The sequence below is a fragment of the Bidens hawaiensis genome, unplaced genomic scaffold (assembly GCF_021521415.1).
Source record: "Bidens hawaiensis isolate Kalapana, Puna unplaced genomic scaffold, B.hawaiensis_p1.1 tig00039030_1, whole genome shotgun sequence".
Taxonomy (NCBI): domain Eukaryota; kingdom Viridiplantae; phylum Streptophyta; class Magnoliopsida; order Asterales; family Asteraceae; genus Bidens; species Bidens hawaiensis.
In genome coordinates this window covers 62982-83909 of record NW_027496859.1, presented here as the reverse complement: position 1 = coordinate 83909, position 20928 = coordinate 62982, and the positions used below count along the sequence as shown (strand labels likewise).

Sequence of the window (20928 nt, the reverse complement as noted above, 5' to 3'; positions counted from 1 at the left end):
CCAATAGCCTTTATATGTCTTGAGCAAACGTTTTAGTTCAAGCATCCTTAAAAGTTTGCTTAGGATCATGCAACCTTCCAAACAAGCCAATAAATCTCCTTCATGATTAATAGCTAATAAACAACATTGTTCAATATCCATTTGTAATGCCAAAAAAACCATGGAGTCATTGCGATTGGGTTTACACATGTAACATAGTTCTTAAACTTTAATAACCATCGTATAATGTATCAGAAAATACGTGTTTACGCATAACTTGCCTACAATGGATCAAGGACCCTTAATTAAAATAAACTATCATAAAATAATAAACATAATGGGATGCCGGTCTTAGATAAGTAGGCTCCTTCCATGTCTGCCAAACCCAAACATCCTCCAACGGACCTACACTTTACTTGAAGTGCATACTAAAAGGCAGTGTTGCTAAGTGGGTTCTAGCTTTTATTATAAAACAGAATTTAGCGAACATAAATTTTTAACACTATCGTATAGCTTAACAAAACATTAACATGTATTTCACATAGGTATACAATTGTCAACTGTCACATTGTCATTGTTAAGTTTTCATTAATTGTGAAAGGTAAAACAATTATGAAGTCTAAGTTTGCAACTATCGTAAACTATCAAGAATGATCGTCATTAAACCAACTATCGGTCAGTTTGTATACAATCGTTGCAAGCCACAAAAGTGCCACCCTATCAATACAACCCCTTTATTAATATTTTAAAAACCGGTATTTTACTTTTACCGGATTGAGCTAAAAATTGGTACAACCGGTTGAACCGGGTTATACCGGGAGGTTCAACCGGTTAAATAGTTTACCTTACAGTGGCGGACTTACCTATTGCCGAGGCTACGGCTCAAATTTTTACGGGTAGTGTAAAAAAAAAATTTAGTTGATTTTCGTGTTTCGTTTCGGCTGAAAAAAATAACGTTCCGGCTAAGATTTTAAGCCCAACTAATATATGTTTTAAACCCAATAAAAAGATAAAGCCCAAACAAACAAAACCCATTAACCCAACCCAACCAACCCATTAACCCACCTTTCACAACCTAAAAAAAAAAGCATACGCAGTCTTCCTTCCACCTCCCCTGTAGCAGCGCAGCAGAGCCAGCCACCAAATTGACAGGAACAAAGTCGACGTGTAGATCCTTCTCGTAGAGAGCAGCCAAAGCACGAAAGGTAGCCGGTGAACCGACGGTCCCGTGCAATTTAAGAGCCATTGCAGTCTTGCAGAGCACTTGAAATAAGTGTGGTAAAGGTATGATGAAAAGGAGACTAATTATGCAGATAACTAGATGAGGCTAAGTTTGATATTTTATATTTAAGGCTATTTTAGTGGGGTTGTCGGTGTTGATGGTTTATGTTAGATTGTTAGAATAATTATATTTAATATGGCATGTGGAATTGAATAGGTTTGGTTTTTGTTTAGGTTTTTGTTAGGTTATTGATTATTGGTTATTGGTTATTGATTATTGATATTGGTTATTGAATATTGATTATTGATATTAGGTTTTTGTTTCAAATTTTGTTTAGAAACTTTGAATCTTTGAAGATGAGTAAACAAGCTCTTATTAGCAACCTTTAAACGTCAAAGAAAAGAAAACCATGACATTGGTTCATCTTCACCAAGTTTAAATATTCCAACTTCATGTTCAAATATAGTTGATGATTTGCAAGAAAATGAAGATATCTGTCCAAGTTCAAGTCCTTCAATACGTTCAAAAATCAATTTGGATGATCTTCCTTCGGATCCCGCCGATAGACTACCTATTACTAGTTATCATCCTAATCAAATAGATGACGTTAGAAGAACATATCTTGTTAAAAAAGCTTTTCAACCACGAGGTCATAACTTTAAATGGTCAAATTATTCTAGTGGCCGGAGACGTTTTAATGTCAAATGGTTTGATAAATATGATTGGTTGGAGTATAGCACTAAACAAGAAAAAGCGTATTGTTTATGTTGTTTCTTGTTTAATAGAAGTGTTGGTAATCAAGGTGGAAGAGAGGTTTTTTGTTAGTGGAGGCTTTACTAGCTTTAAATTTATTTGTTGTCGTGTTCTTTATATTTGTTTCGTTAACATTGTATTAAATATTGGGAAAAAAAAAATTGAGCGCTCCGGCTCGGTTTCGAGTCTAGATCCGCCACTGTTACTTTATAATTTTCTATAAATGTAACTTCATTCCAAAGATAACCCAAAACTAAATGATTCATATTACAAAAAATAATTCAAAAGTTAATCCATACTAAAAAAATAATGCAAAAATACTCAATTTTATAAAAATAGTCCTATAGTTTACACGTTTGAATGTTAATTGTTAGGTTAAAAGTAATTTTGAAATAATATGGGTCGCAAATATAAAAAATTTCTTGGGCTTAAAACCGGTTTGCCGGTAAAAACCGGTATTTTAGACAAAAACCGCCGATACGATGTTTTAGCAAACCGGTCAAAAATACCGGACTCAAAATACCGGCATGCTACCGGTTTTTAAAGGCTTTATATAATCGCCTATCTTAGACTCCTTGAAGGAGAAGCTATGTGACATCCACAATCAAATCCGTCTCTGAAAGGATATATCATACTCATTGTACTATAAAGTATAAATAATGTTACCATTTTTATTATCACTAAACTATCACTTTATCTATCTTTCAAAATACATTTATTTATATTAACAGCCTTTTTTTACTTTAAAAACACGTCTTACTATCACATACTATGCTAAGTATGCATCGGCCTAAAAGATGTAAAATTAGAACTCACAACTACCATCTATAGGCTAATATATGCAAAGTTCACATGTCAAACTGTAAAATCACAACTATTTTCTCATCTATAGTATGCGCTCACCAAAGTATGTGTGCAACCCTAGTGGACGGTCTATACGCTCAATCGAAGTATGCACACAACCAAGTGTTGTCAGTCCCGAGCATTGAGGCGGTGATTCGAAGCGAATTATGTTGGTTTCAGTTACGTTCGTTACAGTATCGGAACTAAAACAATATATATATATATATATATATATATATATATATAAATGGTGTGGGCGAATGGAGTGATGTCGGTCGGTACGTAAAACTCAGGCGTTGGTAAAACCTGAGAGTCATCGGTCTGGGCCTTGAAATGGTGAGTCTATGTGAATTCGGTCAATTCCGGTTACATTCTTTACGGTACCTGAACTAAAAAAAGAAAAAAAAAGACCAAAATGGGTGTGATCCAATAAGGTTCCGCCACTTGGACCAATGAGAGCCATTGCGGCACCAAAATCCTCTTTTAATTTGTACCGATAATATTAATTATGATAATTGTTAATAAGTAAATATATGTAACACAAAAAATGAAAAACAAAAATATGGAATAACCATGTCTTACGGTCCGGTCCGGTTCGATGTCATACGACCAATTTTTTTTAAGAAAAAAACCTATAACCAAACCGGTCGTCGTGGTTAAAAATTCTTGAAACCAACCGGCCGAATGTTAAAACAAAACCACCGTGAAACCAAACTAATGACCAATTTGGGTGGTTACATGGCTTTAAACCGAACCATAAACAACCATAAGTGTGTTCATAAGAAATGTATTGTCCAAAACTCCAAATACCATATAGCTCTTTAAACATATTGGTTGTTGAAATGAATACGTGGACAACAATTTTGTAAAAATTTACATACACATAACTAATAACGAGAGCATCCATAACGAGCACCGGAACCCGAGGTCCGACTGATGTGGCTTGAAGGCGGACGAGGGGTGGGATGGACTCACTGTTGTGGAGGAAAGTTTATGGACGTATGTTTGTGGTTGCATACCGATAAGCGGAGCCCCCATGGGTCACTCCCTCACACATACACATATAGATATATTATGAGGTTTCTGAATGTTTGGTGTTATGGACGAAAGTAGAGAGTGTTGATAAAGTTTAGTATCTAAAGCCACGGTGTTTTAAAAGTTTAGCGGTGTGGTGTTGTAACAAAAAGTGTATAGTAATATATAGTTGATGGACCATTTATGAAACTAACTTCACTTTGAACCTATAAAAACTGAAACACAGGTTTCCAATTAAAAACCCTAACCCCCAAAATGACTACACGGATCATCAAACCGTTCTTCAATTATCCAATTAGCTGCTGCAATCGTAATGCAGTAGCTAAATTGTCTTCATTATCTCATTCTATATATAACCCAGAAAACGAATTGATTAATATCCCAGATTCCCAATTGAAACAGCTTTTACAAAACCCAAATCCCCAATTTCAAGCTGCAATTTTGCTCTTTGAACAATCAGCTGATTCGGGTCGGATCCCTTCTTCGTCCACCTGCAATTTCTTTGTTGAAACGTTAGGTAGAAACAAGCAGTATGATTTAATTTTGAATGTTTATAGAAAAATGACTAATTTAGGGTTAAACCCTTGGTTTCTTTCATATGGTGCTGTGATTGAGAGCTTGGTTCATTTTGGGAACCCAGAGTATGCGGTTTCGGTTTTCGGGTTGCTTTTAAAATGTGGGTTTAGCGTTAACACATACCTTTTGAATCTCGTGTTAAACGGTATGTGTTGTAAGAAGAAAATTGATGATGCTGTGAGTTTGTTTCGGCAAGCTTCGGGTTTTGGGGTGGTCCCGGATGGAGTGACGGTAAACACGCTTGCGAATTCGCTTTGCAAGATTAGGAAAGTTGATGATGCGTTAGGTTTGATGTATGAAGTGGAGAAATTAGGTTGTAGTATTCCTTTGGCGACTTACGATATGATGATAAGTAATATATGCAGAAACGGGAATGTTGAAAAGGGTAAAGAGGTTTTCGATGATATGGTTAGTAAAGGGGTTGATCCATTGATAGGAATATATAATTCTTTGGTTCATGGATTTTCGAAAATAGGGATGTTTAATGAAGCTATGGATATGTTAACGAATATGATGGAACGAGGGATTGAACCGGATGTCGTTACTTATACCAGTTTAATCGACGGGTTTTGTCGTAACAGGAAGGTTGAGAAAGCTTTTGACTTGTTTAAAGTTATGATAGAAACGGGTCAAGAACCGAATAATAGAACATACATGCATTTAGTTCTCGGGTTATGCAAGGAAGGGTCGGTGGTTGATGGGCTTAAGTTGATGAAAACCATGATCCAAAAGGGTAAGAAGCCGGGTAAGATATTTTATGATGACTTAATAAAAGAATTATGTGATCAAAGAAAGGTTGATGATGCGTTGATGCTATACGATATGATGATTAACGAGAATGACATTGAGCCGGATGTCAAGACACATAATATTATAATTCACGGTCTTTGCAAAGACAACCGTGTTAACAAGGCGGAAGAGGTTCATAATAAGATGGTGGGAATTAAAATTTATGTTAATGTGGTAACTTATAATTTACTTATAGATGGTTACTTGAGAAATGGGGATATTGAGAAGGCTATGGTGATATGGAAGCAAATGCGGCAACTGAAATTACGTCCAAACACGTACACATTTGGTCTTGTAATTAACGGATTCTGTAAATTAGGTATGATTAACATAGCAAAAGGGTTTTTTATTAAAATGAAAAAACATGGTGTATTTCCTAGTGTGTGTGACTACAATCCATTGATGTTGGCATTGTGCACGGAGGGTAGTTTAGAACAAGCAACCAAGTTGTTTCAAGAAATGGAAAACAGTAACTGCAAGCCAGATGTCAGTTCGTTTAATATCATAATCGATGCGTCGTTTAAAGCTGGGAATGTGGAGTACACGAATGAGTTACTGTTGATGATGCGTGAAAAGGGTGTGAATCCTGATGTGTACACATTCTCCATATTAATAAACAGGTATTGTAAGTTAGGTGATATAAAGGAAGCTAAAAGCATGTTGAAAATGATGGTTTCTAGGGGTTTTATGCCGGATAAATTCGTGTATGATTGTTTGTTAAAGGCTTTATGTGAAAAGGGTGAATCAGATGAGATATTTAAAATGCTTCGTGAAATGGCTAAAAAGGGGATTGCACTCGACTCAAAGTTGACGTCTACTATTGTTACGTGTCTCTGTAATACTTCTGAAGATGTGGATATCATGACGCTTTTACCAAATTTTTCTCAACAAGTTTCAGAAAAAGCGAGCATTTCTTGCAGTGATTTTCTGGAAAAGCTCCAAACTCATAATTCTGACCAACAATTGGTGACTTGATATAGTTCGTCTGCAGAAGTAATAACCGAAAGATTATGACTTTTTGTAAGCCTTCTCTGCCTTCTATATTTTATTATGCATAATTGTATTAGAAAAATGGTAACAATTTGTCTCATTTAGTTTGTTCACTTCATTAGCATATGCTTTCTATATCTCTGTTGAGTGTTGACTCTGTTTGCTTGCTATAATTTTTCAGGCCCGGTGCCAGCTGTACCACATGGGTATGGTTCGGATAGCAACAGCCAACAAGAGGTAAGAACCTTCCTGGACAAGGTTTCAATGCTGGCAGAATGATGAGAGTGGTTGGTCATGAGTTAGGTGGGCTTGCAAGTCACCAACTTGTGAACTCGTAGGCTCGCGGGTTAGTTGACCACCCCATCTAAACAGACTAATGTGTTGGGACTTGAATGGGTGCTGGTAATATTGTTGAGGTTTGGCTAGACAACATTAGTTAATAAGCTTATCTAGAGGTTTATGTGTGTTCAAAGTTTGAGCACAAATTTCGTGTTTCTAGTTTGTTGCACTTTGTTTTAATTGTAATTTTCAAGGATGTTTAGTAGGTTAGGTTTCAATGGTGGTTTGTTTTGTAACTTCCATATCAATATATTGTTTTATATTTTATCCTCACTATAATTCTTTTTTAAAAAAGAAAAGCTGCTAAAGAGTAAATATAATTAGATGACAAGGGACATTATTTTATATATAATAATTAAGAAGTTTGGCGACATAATTATGTGATTGGTCACCAAACTTCTTATCTGCTTTGTTTTATATTTTTAAATTCGTGTCGGTTCGTTACCGGAAAATGCGGGGTTTTTTTATCATTGATATCGTCAAATGATTCCGGTCAAATTCACGTCAGCTCGCGATCGCAACTCAAGGTTTTTTTTTCCGTGAGTTATTTTTAGTTCATCGATTCTAGAGTATGGGCGAATCCGTGTCAGGTCAAGGCAACAACGCTCCTATATTTTTGGTTTTCGCCATGGTTTTTTTATGTAAATATGTTAATTTGTTGTATTTTGAGTGTGGACGAATTAACTTATTGCTTTAATTTTAGAGTCGTAACCTGATACCAACCGAACCCGTGTTGGTTCACCACCCCAACACATGGTTTTCTATGTACGATTTAGTCTCGACAACGTCGATTCTGACTGAATTCGCTTTAGTTCGCAAACACAATGCGTGGGGTTTTTTTATAACTTTTTTTATCCCTCGATTCCATAATCAACGTATTCGTATCAGTTCGCAACTGCAAACGCGGGTGTTTTTCTTTCGCCACATTTTTAAAAAATTTTAAATATGTTAAATTGCTGTATATTTAAGAGTGGACGAATTTATGGTTTGCTTTATTTTTTGGGTCGTAACTAGATACCAATCGAAGTGTCATTTCGTAACCGTAACGCGTGTTTTTTGTTATGTTAATTTGTTGTAACTTTGCGTTAATAAAGTTTTTTTTTTGGGGGGGGGGGGGTAATTACTGGTTTCGTAACCTGACACCAATCGAATTCATCTCGACTCGCAGACGCACTACACGAGTTGATAACTTGTACAGGTACGACTGTCAATAACATCAACTTGGCGCAACGTGCCGGGAATCTTCCTAGTTCAATATATAAATGATTTTAAACGATGTATGAGAGCAGCATAAGTATTTCTGCTTATCTTGTACTTTCATCAACTCTTCTTCTTATGTCTGAAGGAGTAACATTGAATGATTGATGCAGGATTGGTTCTGATAAACTAGGTTCTGCATAGTGCATTACATTGCAGTAGGAATTAGGATTATAGAATGAGCAACAAGTAACAATCTAAGGATCATCAAATAAAAAACTGAGATCATAAAACAAGCTTACATCTGTATAATAATATTGTTCTGGACATGGAACATAGTGTACCTTTACTTTCATTAAGCCAAGATTTTTTTACTTGATTCTTATGCCAGAGCTTGATCAGAGAAAGCATCCCATCCCTTCTCTAGCCAAGATAAACGATAATGCTGTATGCAGATTCTCATCAACTATCTTCTTATTTGGTATTACATGTTTGAGGGTTCTTTAGTATTTTGGAGTCGGTCATTCTAAAAATTTAGATTGCATCATCTGTGGCAAATATCCATATGTACTATACAATTCTTACATCTTTTCCCGTTCTTTATTTAACTCGTTCATAATATGATAATGACAATACTAGTCTAATGCTGATGCATGGTGGTCAAGATATAGAAGGGTGACTTGAGTGACGACCTTCAGGGTTGAGGCAGTAGTGACACTCGGTTGGTTAGGGGCTGAGATGGTGGAGTTGAAGAATGCAGTTGTGGCGACAATCAGTAATTTGATTATTGTTGCAAGTCCAAATTCATTTGATAATTTTATTTTATTTTTTTTCAGTTTCAGTTTTTTTTAGCAAATTTAAAATACTTTTTTTTTTAAAATAAAGTTATTATCTTTACCCAGACTTATCTTTTTCTTAAAAAGTAAATTTTTTACATATGCAAGCAATCTATCACTTGTGGTCCAGTGATAGAAGGCTTGGGTTCTCCTGTGGAGACTTAAGTTTAATCCCCACTTGCCACTTTTTGTTGTCTGGTTTCCTGGGTAGCACAATGATTATCAAGTGACAGTCGGTGGTATGGTTTTTTGGGATAATGAACAAGTCAAACTCTAAAGTCAGCGTAGATCCGATTATAACAATATAGTCCGACCAAAGTGTAGCAACAAGTCTCCAAATACCCAGTTAAAATAATATACTCCGAACAAATTAGTGCAACGGGGCTCTCCAAATTTAAGTAGCACGGTAGCCTAAATAAGTTGCCGGTTAAAAAAAAGAGTTGCATATGTAAACTCAAGGAAATTTAACAGAAGACCAGTTTCTTTTGTTTCAGACAGAATGCAGCAGCAGTCCACTGTCGTCCACCCAAAATGCTAAAAAAACTCCGATCCCGGCGACGCCCCCATTACACCACCCACATCTGCGCCTTGATCGCCGCCGTCCTCCTCCTCCTCTCCATCTCCATCCTCTACATCCGCCTGACCTCCGACCGCCACCCCACCCTCCACCACTCCGACCAACTCACCTTCGATCCCCTCCTAGAAGAAGCCGAACCCGACGACCGCAACTCCTCCGACGACCGGATCGACGTCCTCGACGACAACCCACCCGACGAAGACCCAAATCAATACAATGATGATGATGACGTTGAAGACGCCACCGGAACCACCGATCAAATTAACGTCTCAAAATATTACTTTGATCATGTACAGGGTGTGATCCGTCGAGTGTTCGATAAGCGGTCCATTGATCAGTGGGAGGATTATTCGGGTTTCGATTCCAATTCGGAAAGCGGGTTTCGTAATAATATTAATTTAGGGTTTGGTTCAGATGATGTTGTTTTGGATTATAATGTTAGGGCTAAGTTGGTTCAAGTGAAGGGGGTTGAGGATGCGCTTTTGTTGACGGTTGGGAATCGGGTTTCGCCCTTGAAGGAAGGCTGGGGGGATTGGTTCGAGAAGAAGAGTGATTTCTTAAGGCGCGATCGGATGTTTAAGTCCAATCTGGAGTTGCTGAATCCTTTGAGTAATCCGTTGTTGCAGGATCCCAATGGGGTTGGGGTTACCGGCCTTACGAAAGCAGATAGAATGATGCAAAAGAGGATTATAAATGATTTCAAGAAAGTGCCTTTTAATGGTAACGATAATGGTAACGATAATCAGGTATCGAAATCGAAGCTTGAGAGTGTTCGTGAGGATACCAAGAGTGAAACCAAGATTGCAGAGAGAAGAACATTGGATGAAAATGAGATAAAAAATGAATTTTCGGGTCAGATTTATGCGGATGGGAAAAGATGGGGTTACTTTCCGGGTTTGCATCCTCGGTTCGCGTTCTCGAATTTCATGGATGCTTTCTTTAGAAAAGGGAAGTGTTCGATTAGAGTTTTTATGGTGTGGAACTCGCCTCCATGGATGTTTAGTGTGCGACACCAACGGGGTCTTGAAAGTCTGTTGTTACATCATCCGGATGCTTGTGTTGTGGTCTTTTCTGAAACCTTGGAGCTTAATTTCTTTGATGGTTTTGTGAAAGAAGGGTAATTTCTCGCTTCATATCAGTGATTTTGAATTTTTGATCGTAACATTTATATATTAAAGTTTAAGTTGTTTTGTAGGTTCAAGGTTGCGGTTGCCATGCCAAATCTTGATGAGTTGTTGAAAGATACACCGACTCTTGAATTTGCATCGGTTTGGTTTGAGTGGAGGAAGACAAAGTTTTATCCTACTCATTACAGCGAGCTTATCCGCCTGGCGGCTCTTTACAAGTAAGCAAATTTTATGGTTCTAATTGAATAATGGTTTTTTCACTTAAGTTCTTTAGTATGCATAGTTACTAGAGTTTGTTTGTTGCGAGCAGATATGGTGGGATTTATCTTGATTCTGATGTTATAGTGATGAAACCGCTTTATTCTCTGACTAATATGGTGGGCTTAGAGGATGAATCATCTGCAAGTGATATAAATGGAGCTGTTATGGCATTTAGAAAGCACAGGTAACATAACCAGCATCTGCGTCTGCAGCTTTTGGTTATTCTTGTTTCTACTGCCCTACTGGGGTGTGCGTGGATCGGTTTTGCACTAACACCGAACCAAAAACCGCAAATTTGGTTTTTGGGTTTTCAAAAACCGTTTGGCTTTGGTCTTTTTAGATTTCAAAGCGGGTTAGGTTGGTTTTGGTTTTTCAATTATTCCATTTAGGCTTGAATTATTTGGGTCAATAAAAGGCTTAAAATAATAAGTTCGGGCCTATTGATTATTACACATTTCAGGGGCTACCACATCTATTATTTCTTTTATAGATACTTAATATTCAAAAATAAAAATCATAATCCATAAACGCAATAGCAAAAGTTGGTTTATTAGGTTTTTACGGGTTTGGTTAGGTTATAAAAGTCGGTTTGGTTTTTCAGTTTACTTACGGGACTTGAAAAACCGAAACTGAACTGGAAATTCGGGTTTTGAAGCGTAAAACCAAACTGTCAGTTTATTGGTTTTTTCAGTTACAGGGCAATTATATCGGTTTTATGCACACTCCTAGTTTCTGCATCAACTAAACAGATCAAACTTGTGAATATGGTGTGCATTTTATAAGGTTTTAATAATTTTGCCCAGCGCGTTTATAATGGAGTGCTTAAAGGAGTTTTATGCGAGTTATGATGATACGAACTTAAGGTGGAATGGGGCTGATCTTTTGACTCGTGTTGGAAGTAAGTTTCTGCATGGAGAAAACGGGTTCAAGAATCAGATGGAACTGAAGCTGCAGCCGTTCTTTGCTTTCTTCCCAATAAGTCGCAAGAATATCACACGGTATGAACAACTCGCACTTGAATTCTTTTTTATGTTGTTCATTTTACCAATACCTATATTTTTATCAAAATAGATATTTCACCCAACTTGCAACGGATGCTGAAAAAGCGGATCAAGATGCTCTATATCAAAAGATTGTTGATGAGGCGTTAGTATTTCATTTCTGGAATAGCCTAACATCGGGTCTGGTTCCTGAGCCCGAGAGCCTAGCAGCCAGACTTATTGACCAACATTGTATCCGTTGTTCTGATATGTTGTAAATTGTGTCGCATATGAGTTATACACAGCTTGTATATTTGGGGTAAAGGCCTGTGAGAGTTGATCTTGTTAGCTACACATATTATTGAATTTTTGTAATTAAGCCTTTTTTAGTTGAATGAGTGTATGTTGGCTTTTACAATTTCTGATTTATTATAATTGGATAAGTTATTTTACTTTAATGAGGTATGCATATTGCGCCTGGACGATAATCATGTAATCGGCACTGAGCCCCCCAAATGCAGATATTTTATGATCATGGTCTCGTTTTTGTTCTGAGAGATAATCTCCGAGAATGAGATTTCGTAATTTGCAAGCCTTTTAAGTGTACTTGTTTCAATGTCGAAACCACACAAAAGTGAGATGAGATGCACACAAATAGCCGTGAGATTTCGTTTTCTAAAAATAGCCCTCGAAATACAACTTTCACGTGGCATTGGGAATTTCCCCGTGATATTTCGTTGACCAATCAAAATCTGCCATTTGTCAAGCCATCCCACCTACCACGCAAGTTTTCATCCCAAATCCATCTTAAACATTACTTTTCACATTAAATCTAATCTGATAAAACCAACTTTAACGTGATGTTTCAAGCCGTTTCCGTCTCCAACGTGAGTTTTCAAAATTATTGTTTTTTAAGTTTTTTTGAAATTCATCTCCAAAGATGAATTTCAAATGAAATTCAACTTTGGAGACGAATTGTGATTAAAAGCCAACTACCAAGATGAATTTCAATTCTGTTCATTTCTTCTATTTTCCTTTTGTTTTTCATATCCTTCACAACAACCATGTTCTTCTTCTCCCACTACCGTATGAATCCATCCATGAGTTATTTTTAGATTTATAACATTTAATTCATGTTGAAATTGAATAAATGGAATCATCAAGTGTCGCTAAAATTTTCCCGGAGAACATATGTTTCCCGGTTCAAACGTTTTGGCAATTGCCAAATTCAGATTCTGATTGTTGGCCTTCAAACGTTGATAAGTTCTATAATGATGGAAGTTGTTCGGCTTGTTCCTCTCATCTACTTAACGAAATGAAAGTTGGTCGAGAGAATTTTGGGGTCGGCTTCTAGGTCGTGAATTCGGTGGCCTTCTGAAACCTTACGTAGATCTGAATATGATTTGTCAATTAGAAATTAGTTTGTAATTATTTTCAATTAGTTGTGAATTAATTACATATTTTCAATGAAGTGTTAATTTCTTGATATTTGTTATACAAATCAGTAGTCCAAGTTGGATTCGGGACAAAGTAGTTTGGCGGACCCCATCCCTTTTCATAATACGTTGATTTTATGTTGAAAACCATAGTCAAAGTTGGATTTGTTATACAATCCATCTTCAGTGTCATTTTTGAGGAGAAAACTTCATGTGGACGCCATCCACCTTACCTTTTCAGAATACGTTTTTATGTTAAAAACCAAAGTCAAAGTTGTATTTGCTATCAAATCCATCTTCAAAGACATTATTGAGGAGAAAAAATTCATGTTGACCCCATCCACCTAACATTTTTCAAAATACGTTGATTTTATGTTGAAACCATAGTCATAGTTGGCTTTGTTATAAAATCCATCTTTAAAGACATTTTTGAGGAGAAATACTTCATGAGGACCCCATTCACCTAACCTTTTTCAAAATTTATGAAGAAAAGTTTAAATTCCCTTGAAATTCATATTGGCAGTTGGCTGTTAATCGCAATTCGTCTCCAAAGTTGAAATTCATTTGAAATTCATATTCGGAGATGAATTTCAAAAAGACACAAAAATCATCTGTTTTGAAAACTCATGTTGGAGACGGAAACAGTTTGAAACATCACGTTAAAGTTGGTTTTTATCAAGTTAGATTTGATGGAAAAGTAACGTTTAAGACAGATTTGAGATGAAAACTTGTGTGGTAGGTGGGAGGGCTTGACAAATGGCAGATTTTGATTGGTCCACGATATATCACGAGGAAATTCCCAATGTCAAGTGAAAGTTGAATTTCGATAGCTATTTTTGAAAAACGAAATCTCGAAGGCTATTTGTGTGTTTCTCTCTCTTCGGAAGGGCTATTTAGGGAATTCTCCCAAGAGTATTTCATACTTGTCTGGTACATGATTATAATTGTACTCTATATATTGAGACAGCACTGAACTGTAACAGCGTAGTCTATATATAATTGTACTCTATATATAGACCACTTAACGCCCTGCTTGCGGTGCGCGCATATAATGTATATATGTGTGAACTCTCAGGTGGGCAAAAGTAAAATTGCACTAATTTTGACATTATTTTACTAATCTCATGTAAATAACGTTAAAAGTGGCGGAAGGTTAATCAGGCATCATGTGGTGGCGTTGATAGCCGAAAGACAAGGGCACATGCACCAATCAGCCGGTGTCCCGATGATTGAGTGCTATGTGCCTTATGTCCAAGGCTTGATGCAAAACTACTAACGAGCCGGGGGTCTCACCGGAAGCAGTCTCTATATCCCTATGGGATAGAGGTAAGGCTGTCTACATCTTACCCTCCTCAGACCCTACCATAGCATTGCTATTGGTGGGATATACTGAGTACGATGAGGATGATATAGACCACTTAAAAGCCTATTTGACACAGTACAATAATATACAAACAATACACATACATTCTCTGGCTTATCTCCATGTCGCCGCCACCACTGATATAAGCTTCACAAGATCAACTTATAAAATATCAAAAAGAGAGCTGATTTACATAAATTATATGAGCAATAGAAGTCAATAAAACCAAGCCAAAGAAGCAAATTTTGTCAAATCAAATATAAGTTTTCAGATTCCAACATCAGAGACTGAGCTTTAACCCAAAAATGCCCAGCTCAAAATGTAAATACAACTTTCCTAACTTTTTCTTACAATTCAGAAAACCAATATGTATGCAAAAGCAGGTTGGTTTTTCTGTTTCCTAGTAATACTATAAAGCAGCTCCCAAAATGTGTAACCTTTTGCATCCAAAACTCCATCTTTATATGCTAGCTATACGCGATACTTGAAGATCACCACTCAATCCAACCACAGTTATTTTGGTCATCCTTTGGCTCGGTCCCTTTCACAAAGACACCCGACACAAACTGGCTTCCTGCATTTCCATCTCGTTCATTACCTCTATTTTGGCTTTCAAGTACAGCTTTGGTTAAATTGCTGTCATCTTTTTGCCTTTCAAGTACAGCTTTTGTTAAACTGTGGTCATCTTTTTGGCTTTCAAGTACAACTTTTGTTGAGTTGTTGTCATCTTTGGGAGATAAGCTTTCATCACAAGTTGGCAGCATATTTAAATCAATGTGTTTGATTGAAACATCAACTTTCTTTGAGCTTTCAACATTTGCTTTTGTTAAGATACTGTCAGCAGGTGTATTTTCATGACAAGTTGGCATCATGGATTTGATGATGTAATCAACCTTCTCTGAGCTATCAACTACATCTGCGTTATCATTTGTATTTTCATGACAAGATGGCATCATGGATTTGGTGATGCAATCAGCCTTCTCTGAACTTTCAACAACTACATCCATGTTATCATTTGCAGAATGTGTATTTCCGTGACAAGCTGGCGCCATGGATTTGGTGATGTCATCAACCTTCTTTGAGCTGTCGAGAACAACATCCGCATTATCATTTGCAGATATTGCATTTTCATGAAAAGTTGGCACCATGGATTTGATGATGTCATCAACCTTCTCTGAGCTTTCAAGAACTACATCCACATTATCATTTGCAGGAAGTATATTTTCTTGAGCAATGCCACTGTTGGGAACGACATTCTTTTCAACAAAAGCAGGCCTAACTAGTTTTCGACGCTTGCGTGGCATACCCATTAACTCGGCATTCGCAACGGGCCCCACATCTGACGTGGCACCTACCAAGCATTCAGAATTCTCTTTAGATGCACCATCAGCTTTCTTGTTTGATTTCTTACGACGCTTGAAGTCCACGAGTCTGGTTTCTTGAAATACCGATTCACCTTCAACTTCTTCATCCGCCATGTCAGCATCAACTTCAATATTCACATCTGAAAGCTCGTAAACTTCAATCTTACTATCGGGCGAGTTATCAGCATCATCTTGTTTATAAACTGAAATGTTCTTTCCACTTCTTTTATTCGGGCTGCTCACAACTTTCTCCAACATTTTCATAACTTTGTCAACTGATGAATTTAACTCGTGTTTTTCATCAGATTCAAAAGCTTGTTCTTCATGTCTCAAATTCATAGTTAAACGAGAAAAAACACTAACTCTCTTATCAATAGCACCAAAACTATGCTTACTATCATGTTTTTCAATAAACCTTTTATCATTATAAGTAGGGTCCGCTTCATGCACACGTAAACCAGCATTCGGTGAAGAAAGATTTCTAGAAATGAACTTAGGAAATATAGAACTTCGTGAACTGGTATCATCAAGATACAGATTTTGATTTGACCCTTCATCATATGAGTAATGCAGATGTGATTTACTCACAGAAAGTTTCTCAGGACTAGGATAAACGGGATAACTATTATTAGCAATGGGAATAAAACCCGACCCGTCATCAAAACAAGGACTAAGACGAATATCACCATGATTAGTCAGTTGGTATTCATTAAGACTTCCACGAATACCTTCCCTAATATTATATTCATCTCGTAACCTCTTATAATCAATTATACCTTTGTTTTCTGCATTCATCAAAAACTCACTGCTTCCTAAACCGATTTCATCAAGATGTGTTCCATGTGGTTTTCTGAAAACCGACATATAACCATCTTCAATATCATTTTTCCTAAGATCAAGATGTTTTCCTAGTACATCACGCCTACTACAATCACCAAACTCGTCACTTTCTGTTGTATAATGCCTAGTATCAATAATATCTTTGCTTTTAGCATCCATCAGAAACTCACTGCTTCCTACACCGATTTCATCAAGTTGTGTTCCATGTGATTTGCTGAAAACCGACATGTAACCGTCTTCAACATCATTTTTCCTAGGATCAAGGTGTTTTCCTAGTATGTCACGCCTACTAGAATCACCAAACTCATCACTGTCTCTCATATAATGCCTAGAATCAATGATATGCTTATTTATATACATATTATCATCTACTTTTTTAACTTCATCATCCCTAGAATCACATATGTCAAATCTTATCCTATGTCTAATGTCGCCCCTAAGGTCACCAGATCTTGCTTTGCCATCTAGCGGGTTATCACCATATCTCCGAATACTTCTCTCAGGGTCATTTCTAGAGATAAGTTTTGAACAAAATAGCTTCATCAGTTTAGTTACCTGAAATTTTATCAGAAAGAAAGATACACAATAAATGATAACATGCAAGAATTACAGCAAAACAAAATAGAAACAATAATGATTAAGTATACCTGCTTTTTATTCAAACCAAAGTGGAACTTCTTCCCCTTGTAGTAATTATCCCTTATCACATCCTTGAACTCCTTCTCAGATAGTGGGCTACAATCGTAGACAGTTGTAAAACGAACCTACATTATAAATAAAACCAAACGGAAGTAAAAAACATAAAAGTTAAAACACTGGTTAATTCTACATGCTCTTTGGCATTCCAATTGTTTGATTAAGTTCTGGTAGCTTTATTTACCTAAATGATTGACTATTAGTATTTATATAGGTAAAAAAACAAGTATATGCTTATGATAATTTTCCCTTTGCATTGCGAGACATGGAAGAACTACACAAAATATACCTGTGCAGGAAACTGTTTTCCAGATGATCTGAATGCTTTGGGCTCAATATTGATGTCACCATCACATGTGGCACGGAACACACCGTATAACAATCTCCTTTCAAACTCAAAAAGGAAAAGTGCCATTCCTTCTTTTACATGGAGCACAAAATCAGACATGCCTGATGGTAGTCCAAACAACTTTCTTTCTAAACACTCTTTATGTGTTTTGATATTTGACATAAATATCGCACCGCTTTCTGGAATCTCCCCCTGAACAGAGTTACCTTTATACCCCATCTCCTCTGTAAACTACCAATATATTATGTCCAGCTTGTAGAGTGGTAGTCAAAAAGAAAAAGGACCATAGATTCAAGTTCCTAACGAATTCTTAATCATTATCTATTTCTATTTAAACATTATTTTCAATTAAACAATATGAGGTTCTTGTAACAAGCAGACAATACAGACTAGAATATGATTTTCACATCAAAAATACACGAAAGACGAATTTGAAAAAGATTACTCAAAAAAACATGAGAACAAAGGTTTGGCTTGCTTTGTCACGATGAACAACAAATGTTTGTACTAACTCCTATTACTTATAACTTTTGGAATTAACTAGATGACTATGCAGTTAATGTAGAAAAATAACGGACATCGGTCAAGGACCAATATCTGAGGTATCGGTTATCGCGGTGGGATATCGGTAATTTTAATATCATGCAGAATTTATATATATACAGCAATTTAAAACTAACAACTCAATATACTCTCCTCCTACCATTAACAAATTAACCTTTTGCAACTTACAAAACACCAACAATTGTAACAAGTAGAAACAAATTAAGACTTAAAACACCAACATTAAACACTAAAAACTGACAATTAAGACTTAAAAACTGATATCGGGAAAATCGGTGATATATCGGTCAAAACTCAAATATCGACCAACACTCTGCTAGAGGTCTGATAACCGCTACAGCACCGATATTGACTGCATAACTAGATGATTTTAACTGCTAATGTGTGACTAGCAGACAATACAGACTGAACAGAGCATCCAATCATATGATTAAGACACGAAAGACGAGTTTGAAACAGATTAGTCAAATAAACTTGAAAATGTAAGTTTGGACTGTTATTGTGATGATGAATTTTGTTAATATTAATTAGTTAATTTCACGTACTAATTACAATACATGTTTAATCATCATAATTGTGAATTAGTATTCATATTCTAAGCATCTATTGATTCTAAAACCTTTTAGACCTATTGATAAACAAACAACTTAAAAAACAAGATCTAAGCGCACATAATTGCTAAGTATAATTAACAGCCTAAACATAATAATAATAATAATAATAATCACATGTAATATCAATTTGCTAAATCAAGAGAAAGCGTAAGAAAATGAGGAAAATAAAACCCTAATTAATATCGATAATCAATTATAATCGAAGTAGAATGTAAGACGTTATATGTAGCAAATTGACGAAGATATAGATAAGATAATTAGGGTTTTCACCGATTATTAAAGGAGGTAGGTGACGCTATCGAAGACTATGAGTTGATGATGTAGCGAATGAAAGAAAGAAAGAAATCGTAATGACGAAGAATGGGCGGACTGAGTATGTATGTATTTATATGAGAATATGAATCCCGAGGTGTGTATGTATATTTTGTAGATTGGATGGATAATATGGTAAGTATATGGCCGATTAATATGGTAAGTACAACAATGGCTTCTCTACTATACCCCTAATCACTTTTTGGCCCCTTTGCTATTATTATCTTTCTATATACGGGTCGAGTTTTGTGTATTTTTATAGTTTTCCCTGTTTTAGACTTTGATGTATTAATTTAGCATTGCATAGCCGAGCGGGTCGGGTTAAGTTTTTTTTCTCAAAATATATAAATATAACTAAAAAGGTATTAATTTAATAAATAATAAATGAGTTGATCTCGAACTTGGAAAAATGACTCATGAGCCGATCTCGAGTTTTCTAAAAGAGCTCGAGCTCGATAAGTCAAAATGAGTTGGCTCATTTTCATCCCTGTAAGTGTATTAGTTAAAGGATTCGTTCGAGTTCAAATTCATGTACTTATTTGTACCAAACAATAGCCTAAAGATATTGTAATAAATTAAAAGGTTTAAAAAATCATAATTTACTAAAAAAATGTAAAACAGTTGTCTTCAAAATCATAATTATATTTTCAACAAACATTCGTTTTAAAAATTGTACATGTGACAATTTTTTAACAAACATTCATTATTCATAATATTATATATAGACCACACTAATCATTTACATAACTTCTTTAATATAATAAACAATATATTACAACAATTAAAATGCTAATAAAATATTCATGTTTCAATTATTGCACTCATAAAAAATTCAAAAATAAATGCTTGTCTTCCATGTATTCATATTTTTAAGATCTTGATAAAAATTTATGCATTGTTTTAAAATTCCTATAGGTTTAAGTCATTTTGTACTTCATTTAAAGTGACAATACTTAAACTATCAAAGTAAGCACTTTAGTTGGCGTCTACAGCATCAACCCAATTTTAATACGACATAAAAAGTCACTAAAAGTTTATTCCCGATCTTCTCTCTAGAAACATATATTTGTTATAAAGCAAGCAAAAATTACATATTTACCAATGGTGTATTATATTATTATTTATTATATACCAATTGCTAAATCATTAATGCAATAACTTCTACACACGTATCACATTTCCAACTCAGAAAAAGACGATAATGTATGAACTTTAATAACACGTTCAACGTAACACGCCAAACGCATACAAATTATTAAAAATGTATGGATGCTACCCAAAATAAAAATAATAATAATAATAATAATAATAAAAGTACAAGGGGCATGGTGAAAATAATAAAAGAATAAGAGGGTGTGAAATTAAAAATATAAAAGTGGGGTTATCGTGTGAGATTGCACTAACGGGGTAACCGGTATTTCCGGCAGACAATAGCCCACACAACCTACAACTATCCATCTATTCCAATATATTGGCTGTCGTAAATTGTAAGTGTTAGGTCATATCATTAGATTATATTTTTGTGTGCTCCAAAATGATTTATGGTTGACAAAACTAAGCAAAAAAGGCAAAAGGAAATTGAGGAGTAACTTGTACGTCTACCCTAGAGTTACGTAGCGTGACTAATGTCTCCTTAAAGTGTACCATTTGGGTTTAATAGTAAATTAAGAGAAACCTTTACGACGAAACTAAATGCATATACTTTATTATTAGCCATGTGTTATGGAGCCAATATTGCAATGTTATGGCTTATGTGGGCTTTTAACGCCGGCTATACCGTGTTGCTGCATGAAGGGCCCGACGTTATGGGTAGCCGGTTAACATGGTAACGAGCATGACAAGTTGATAACGGTTAACGTCACTAGTAATCAATCAACTTTTTTTTA

At 35.7% G+C, this 20928-nt stretch overlaps 3 protein-coding genes across 5 annotated transcripts; 2 read left to right on the top strand and 1 right to left on the bottom strand.

The window, feature by feature from the left end:
• Window positions 1–3958: 3958 nt before the first annotated feature.
• LOC143590880 (uncharacterized) lies at window positions 3959–6799 on the top strand. The gene is made up of 2 exons (XM_077071229.1): window positions 3959–6217; window positions 6369–6799. Exon 1 carries the CDS (start codon window positions 4088–4090, stop codon window positions 6170–6172), a length of 2085 nt encoding a protein of 694 aa, XP_076927344.1. The 5' UTR covers window positions 3959–4087; the 3' UTR covers window positions 6173–6217; window positions 6369–6799.
• Window positions 6800–9043: 2244 nt separating this feature from the next.
• LOC143590879 (uncharacterized protein At4g19900-like) lies at window positions 9044–11823 on the top strand. Its single transcript, XM_077071228.1, has 5 exons — window positions 9044–10253; window positions 10332–10481; window positions 10574–10708; window positions 11328–11522; window positions 11596–11823. Exons 1-5 carry the CDS (start codon window positions 9091–9093, stop codon window positions 11780–11782), a joined length of 1830 nt encoding a protein of 609 aa, XP_076927343.1. The 5' UTR covers window positions 9044–9090; the 3' UTR covers window positions 11783–11823.
• A 2678-nt stretch (window positions 11824–14501) lies between these two features.
• On the bottom strand, window positions 14502–19104 carry LOC143590877 (uncharacterized). Of its 3 annotated transcripts, XM_077071225.1 has the most exons (5): window positions 19001–19104; window positions 17493–17776; window positions 17155–17271; window positions 15377–17062; window positions 14502–15196 (listed from the first exon to the last, which is right to left on the bottom strand). In XM_077071225.1, exons 2-5 carry the CDS (start codon window positions 17769–17771, stop codon window positions 14795–14797), a joined length of 2484 nt encoding a protein of 827 aa, XP_076927340.1. In that variant the 5' UTR covers window positions 17772–17776; window positions 19001–19104; the 3' UTR covers window positions 14502–14794. The 3 variants fall into 3 exon arrangements, with proteins under 3 accessions (XP_076927340.1, XP_076927339.1, XP_076927341.1); XM_077071224.1 differs by lacking the exon at window positions 19001–19104 and having other exon boundaries at window positions 17493–18827; XM_077071226.1 differs by lacking the exon at window positions 19001–19104 and having other exon boundaries at window positions 15473–17062; window positions 17493–18827.
• Between the last annotated feature and the right edge of the window lie 1824 nt (window positions 19105–20928).